A 7,350-nucleotide genomic window follows, 5' to 3' on the forward strand; every position below is an offset into this window, starting at 1 on the left:
AGATAGATAGATAGATAGATAGATAGATAGATAGATAGATAGATAGAGTTAACTTTTACTGTAGATAAATTTGTTTGCTTTAGAACTTAAGGAATATATGGAACTTTCTATTATACATGTGCCATGTATGAAACCATGCTTTTTAGGTATTTTCCTGGAACACCAGACTGTATGTATTATGTATATATCCTGTCTCCATGTATTCTGTATGTATTGAGGCAGGGTCTCTAGGTAGTCCTGGATGTCCTGGAATTCTCTGTGTAGACCAGGCTGACCTCCACTGCAGAGAGATCTGCCTGCCTCTGCCTCCTAGTGCTGGATTAAAGGTGTGTGCCACCACACCCACCAAAACAGAGAATTAAAGAGGGTGCATATAGACTTTTATACCTGGTAGATTGTTTTGTTTTTCTTTGCAAAGTTGTTAATATCTATACTGCTTACAATAATTGGGTTGAGAAAACTAGTTCATGTATCTTTCTTTTCACATTTCCCTCTTTTCTTTAGACTCGAGGATCAATACCTGTTTTCTGGTCACAAAGACCAAATCTAAAGTATAAACCACAGCCACAGATCAACAAAGTAGCAAATCATGTATGTATCTTCCTGATCTTTTTACTGGTTAAATAGAACCTAAGTTCCTTTTTGATTTGTGTATAGAACATTGTTCCCCACAAGTCAGAATTTAGCACCCTCAAGTCCCTTTTCCTGGGCTGTAGAACAAACTACCTCAAATAACATGTTACAAGTACTAGATCAGAGACTCGGTGAGCGGCATGACAGATGGGCACTTGGGAGACATCAGTGGAGTTTATAGAATGTGCTGTGTCTGTCTTAAGTTGCATTCAGAATTCAAATAGTGTGATACTGTAGTGCAGCATAAAATGGCTGTAATAACTACTTCCCTCATGGTGTTTCCAGCATCCAGAAAGCATGGTCCTCACCCTGACATTCTCTTGAGTATAGAAATGGGATAGTTAAGGGGATATTTTTAAAAATATGGTAAATAATCATATAATATAGTCTAATAAACTTATACCTTTGTCTTCTTTTAGATGGATGGTTTTCAAAGGCATTTTGATTCACAAGTAATTATTTATGGAAAGCAGGTCATAATTAATCTGGTAGGTTTGAATGCTTTGGGGGTTCAGGCAACAAAACAAAAACTTTTTAATTAACAGGAAAATTAATTTTTAAATTAACGTTTCTATGACCTTTTTCTTAGACCAAACAGAAACTCTGACCCTGGTAAACAGTCTGTCTTTTACCATCTCCCCCTAGCTCCTCATGCTTCTGTTTTACTTTACCCTCTTTCTTCTGAATTTGTCTGTTTTATGTTCCTCATGTTTGTAGAATTATACAGTATTTTACTCAGTGTTTTACTTGTTTCATTTATTATAACATTTTAAAGATTCACCCATGTTTATCAGAATCACATTACTTTTAAAGACTGAATAATATTTTAAGAATATAAGACATCTTGTTCATAATTGATAGACATTTGGTTTATTTCTACTCTTTGGTTATTATGAATGAGTTAAAGAGCATAGTGAAGGAGTTTAAAGAAAAGCAGTACTAATCCTTATTAAATCCTGAAACTTTTGGATTAGTGAAACTGATAGTGAAGCCACCTGGTCTGAGGCTTTCCTTTAACCCTGATGCAGTCTCCTTCCTACTTACTAGTCAGTTTAGATTTCCCTTCTGTGGAGGGAGAAGGTGGTGAGGTCAGGGCAAGGTCTCACTGTTAGCCCATGCTACTTTTGAACTCTTAGTGTTCCTTCCATCCCAGCCTCCCAAGTGCCGGATTGCATGTGTGAGCCACCGTATCCAGCATTCTACTTCAGTTTTCTATTTCTCTACACAGCTCAGTTTTAGGAGATTGTGTGTGTTTTCTTTTTTAGAAATTTGTTTAACTCTAAGTTAATATACCACATTTTTTTGGTATATGAGTATCTATAGTATCCTCTCAAAATTCTTGTTTATTTCTCTAAAAGTTATTCACAGTGTCCTCATTACCATTATTACCATTATTGGTTTAGTAATTTGAAGCTTGCCTCTTTTTTCTTATTCATTGTAGCTGAGCTTATCATTGCTATTGATCTTTTTAGCTTATCATTGTTACTGATCTTAATCAATGTTTATTTGGTTACAACATTGCTTTTTGTCTTTTTTGGTTTTCCTTTTTTTTTTTTATTTTTAAGCTCCTTAATGTGTGAAGTTAAGTTACTGATTTGAAACTTTCTTTTTCTTCTTTCCTTCTTTTATTTTTAAATATTTACTTATTTTTATTTTCATTTGTGTAAGTATGTCAATGTCACCTGTATTTATTTATGTGTTCCATGTGTGTTCCTGGTGTCCACAGAGGACAGAAGCTATCATCAGATCCCCCATAACTGTAGTTATAGATGGTTGTGAGCCACTGTGTAGATGCTGAGAATTGAACCCACATCCTTCTTGAACTCAGAAAAATCTGCCTACTTCTGCCTCAAATGCTAGAATTAAAAGTATTTTGCTACCATATCCAACTAGTTTGTTTGTTTTTAATATACACATTTACAGTAATAAAATTTACTCTTATCACTGTTTTATCTCTTAAATTCTGGTCTGTTGGATAAGCCATTTTTTTTCTGTTTGTATGACTGATTTTCCTTAAAAATTATGTCTTTGATAATTATAATGTGGTAACACTGGAGTCAGTTTTCTTTTTAGAGCTGCTTGTGCTTTGTTTGTTGTTTTAGTTTTTTGATTGTTAAAGATTATAGTGACCCATTTGTTGTGAGACTTTCTAGATTCTTTTGTAAAGATCTTTCTCATAATGTGCGCTCACTAAAGACTTTTTTTTAGTATGTTCAGCTAATGTTTTGGCAGATTTCATTGAATTCTAGGAATTGAGAAAAGACAAAATAACAAAGTAAAACAAAAGAACAATCTGTCGGGCTGGAGAGATGGCTCAGCAGTTAAGAGCCTGTCTCCTCTTCCAGAGGTCCTGAGTTCAATTCCCAGGAACCACATGGTAGCTCACAGTCATCTGTAATGAGCTCTGCTGCCCTCTTCTGGCATGCAGGTGTACATGCAGGCAGGCAGGACACTGTATACATAAATAAATAAATCAATCTTTTAAAACAACAACAACAACATGTCTTCTCTTTGCAAACTGGCTCCGTCCTGAGACAGCCATTCGCTTACCAGTTAGCCAGGCTTGTTTCAAGGCCGAAGAACAATGGGTGGTGATGTTTTCAGTATTGGGATTTTTCTGGACATGTTTCTTGCCTGAGTATGGAAGTAGCTTTCTGAAGTCTTTCATATACATTGCTACTTTTGAATGTCCTATTTTCTAAAGAGCATCACTTGGTTTGTCTAGACCTTAGGTGGTCTATTTTATGTCTCTATCCAGAAAGAAGCTCTTGCCCCAGGTATCCATTGGCTAAACATAGTACAGTTGTAGCTTTTACAGTCAGTCCGATGTTTTTGACCTTCGTTCACAGAGGTAATTCAGGTGTGCACAGTTTTGTGTACATTGGCTCTGGTCTGAAGAAGGGAGCTGTAGTCAGTTGCTGTTGTTTGCCACAAATTCATCACCCTGCATGGAGGGGAAAGGACAGAATGCTGAAGACATACCGTATAGCTTGGAAAGTGGCTTTTTCTTGATAGACATTTTATTGGTTACTGTAAACTTTGATTGCTTTTCCGTATGTCCTACAAAGTTGGTTCAGATGACTTCCTCTTCCTTTTAGTATTTCTGTGCCAAAATGAAAGCTTAGAGTTTCCTGGAATCGCTATCTAAATAGAAAGTCATACTGTTTTAATTTTTTTTTTTTTTAAACAGGTGAACCACAAGGGATCAGAGAAACCACTTGAGCAAACATTTGCAAAAATGGTGTCATCCTTGGGTAGTGGGATGATCAGGTATCTCACTGGTGACTGTTGTAGATCCTGTCAAGTTACATGTGTACTTACATATATGAATACAAAAAGTATGCTGTTGTATTTAAACTTGCATTAAAAAAGAAGTGTATATGTGAGCATGTGGGGTGCCTAAGGAGGCTGGATGTAAGCAGCTCACTATGGACACTGAACGTGGGTTTTCTGGAAGAGCAGCAAGTGCTCAAAATGGCTGAGCCATCTCTATTTCTCTGTTTACATTCCAGTACCAGATCAAAGCATAATTTTCCTTTCTGTTGGTTTGAAATTTTCTCTGCTATACTTTATATTACAGAGTAATTTTACAGTCAAATTTGAGTTTGGTTCCTAGTTAAAAAATCTCATCACCAAGGTTTTGCAAAGCAATGGCCTATTAGGTCATGAGTGTGGGTTTTTTATTTTTATTTTTAAAGATTTTTAAGGTTTTATATGTATGAGTGTTTTGCCTAGATGTATGTCTGCCTCACATGCATACAGTGCCCACTGAGACCAGAAGAGAGCACTGGATCCCATGGAATTGGAGTTATAGTTGGTTGTGAGATGCCATGTGAATATTGGGAGTCAAACCTGGGTCTTCCAGAATAGCATCCAATGCTCTTAACTGCTGCACTACCGCTTCAGCCTCCTCCTTTCAGTTTTTTACTTGACGTGGTCTTTACCACCGCATGAGCTGGACCACTTTAACTTATGTAGTTACCTCATCTGTAGCAGTATCTTTGGAGACTCAATGTGATGGTCTGCTTAACGGAAAGCTACAGCTAATAGTCCTGGTCGGAACACTGAAATTATAGTGCTACTTTTATTGAAATTGCCTTTTAAGATGCCCTCTTGTTTCCTGTCATTGGCCCACATTTATTTTGTGCTAATTTCTGGGGTTACCTTTCTCTTGAGAACCATTGAGGTGGTGGAGTCTCTTATATGCTAGAAGCCCACACTGTGTGGACAGAGCAAGGTAGTTAGACAGCAGTGGATGCGTTGTCTGCGTTTTCACTCTTCAGATGGGAGCACAATATCCTTCCAGTTTTCCTGCTTGTGGTGATCCCTGAGTAACTTGGGGTATCCACCATTCTTGATGTAGTCAGTCTTCTCCACTGACTGTCTGAGCTTGGCACCTTCTAAAGGAAGGTGACAAATGGTAGGACACCTTCGCATTTACATGTCTTCTAACTTTAGACTTGTACTTCATAAATAGTAGGTCACTGTAAAGATTAACACATTTTTTTTCTGCACATATGTAATGTGTAGATGATGGTAAAGGAAGGTAATTTTTGTGTATGGGGGGGCTTGGGTTGGGCAGTAGCTAACACTATAGGGACTATCTAGCTTGTTTGCACTTCTTACAAGCCCTAGTACACAACAGATACCCAACCTAATCCAACATATTCTGAGCTGAGTTTTAATACTTTTAACATATTGATCTGAAAAATGGTAAAAAGAAACCACATTGTTTGCATGTAGAAATAGAAAATATATTATTCAGTTGGATTGTACCTCTTGAAATATCCACCTCAATACTGTTAATTGGATCCGCTTCACTAGCATTTACTGTGTTTCTCTACTTTTATCTGCAGGTCCCAAGAATAACGTGAAAATAAAATTGATCTTACAAATTTAATTAATTTGCCCCCCACCACAGATATGAGCATAGGAGGGGTTGTGAGTGTGTGTGTGTTAGTGGTAGTAGTAAATCCAGATTGAAGAAAGGCTCTATATTCCTCAGCATGATGCATGCTCTGATATAAAAAAAATCTCATAGGGGGTTAGAATAGAAGAAAATACACAGCTTTTGTGTATGTGCTTTTTGGTAGGTACATTGCCTTTGATTTCCATAAGGAGTGTAAAAATATGAGATGGGATCGACTCAGCATTTTATTGGATCAGGTAGCAGAAATGCAGGATGAATTAAGGTAAGCCATATTCCTTTAAAACAGTAAAGGGCAGAGAGCGCTGTATATGTCAGTTAATTATGCAGTCTTTAGCTGACTGTGAAGCTGTTTCACTGGGTTGTCAGTGCCTACAGATGCTGTTTAATTGTTTTAAATTTTTGTATTGGAAGAGTTGTTGGTTGAAGAATAACTGAATTCTTACAAATGAGCCAATGTCAGGAATGTTCATAGTGTTTTCCAAATTATTACATAAATTGCAGTTGGTTTATTACTATTTTGTTTTTAGTGGTCTGTCATTTTATCACAGCAGTCTGTTATGAGCCTCTGTAATGACATTTTCCAGTGTCCTCTGTAGCCTGTTAGGTCACAGCATAGCTGTAAATAGATGCTTCCTATCAGGTGGAGTGTCTGGGTCCTTTCCATATCTCTGAAAGAATGTCCTGCAAGTGGTTCACTTTGGATGAATACATGTGTGTCATTTTACTTGTATTAAAATTTTGCCTAGAAAAAACAATCTTTAGGATTAGTGGAACAAAGAATTTTTACATCATTTTGGTGTTTTTTGTTTTTTTTTTAATGTTTGCCACATGTTTTAGTGTATTGGTTTACAGGTTTATTGTTCCTTGTACGTATGTCAGTTTTACTTATTTTAAAGCCAAAACAATCTAAACGCCATTCTATAATTTTCTTTCAGCTCTGTGACAGTTCTAACCTGGCACGCCACATGTACTTTTTTGTTTAATTTTTAAATTTTGATAGTTTTGTTACTTTGGTATACAGTATACCAAATGTACTTCTAAATTTCAGTTTAGAATCTCTCTGAACATTTGTTTGTTTTTTAAGAATATATTAATATACATAGCTATCAGCTATACTTACTTTAATTTTTTCCCCCTCTGACATTCTTTCATGAACATAGCTAGAGAATGATGATAGTCTTGTATTGTGGTTGGTTACTAGAGAAGAGACAGGCTGAGCTTGGCATTGTTGGTGCAAGGTATAGCTCCTTGGGTTCACCATTAATTGCTGTCATGGAAGAGTAGGGGTGGAGGACAGTGTAATGGCCACCCCTTTAATCCCAGCACTTGGAGGCAGAGGCAGCCAGGTCTCTATGGGTTTGAGGCCAGCCTCTTCTCTATTGGCAGTCCAGGTCAGCCAGGCTATACAGATAAGTTGTTTCAAAAAGCAAAACAAAACAAGAAAAAGAATGTAAGGGAGAATATTCACTCTAGAACCTGTGTTGTTATTGCTGGCTGTTCTCCTCAGATAGGCTGAAGCGTCTGCTACAGAAATTGAGTTGATCTCTCAAGACATTATCTTTTTCCAGGGGTTTTTAAGGTAGTAGAAGGATTATGTCCTCTCAGCTTTGTCCTGTGTCTCAGATCATCCCTAATTAGCCATATGATCTAGAGGCCTGATGGTTATCCTTAAACTTTTGTTTTTGCCTTTGTAGAGACTTTTGAGGTGATAAGTGTAGACGACCTGCATGTTTACAAGGGCACACCCTTGTGCGCACTCACACCCTTGTGCGCACTCACACCCTTGT

General features: G+C 37.1%; 1 protein-coding gene across 2 annotated transcripts in view; it reads left to right on the forward strand.

The window, feature by feature from the left end:
- The window catches only part of Sacm1l (SAC1 like phosphatidylinositide phosphatase), a 52,562-nt gene that overhangs the window by 33,447 nt on the left and 11,765 nt on the right, over window positions 1–7,350 (forward strand). For both annotated transcript variants that reach the window (XM_055601558.1, XM_055601559.1), the window contains 4 exons: window positions 505–591; window positions 1,053–1,121; window positions 3,824–3,903; window positions 5,727–5,825. In XM_055601558.1, coding sequence (XP_055457533.1) covers window positions 505–591; window positions 1,053–1,121; window positions 3,824–3,903; window positions 5,727–5,825 — 335 coding nt within the window. The remainder of the gene's footprint in view (window positions 1–504; window positions 592–1,052; window positions 1,122–3,823; window positions 3,904–5,726; window positions 5,826–7,350) is intronic.

Source organism: Psammomys obesus, unplaced genomic scaffold (genome assembly GCF_907164565.1).
Source record: "Psammomys obesus unplaced genomic scaffold, mPsaObe1.curated_primary_1811, whole genome shotgun sequence".
NCBI lineage: Eukaryota > Metazoa > Chordata > Mammalia > Rodentia > Muridae > Psammomys > Psammomys obesus.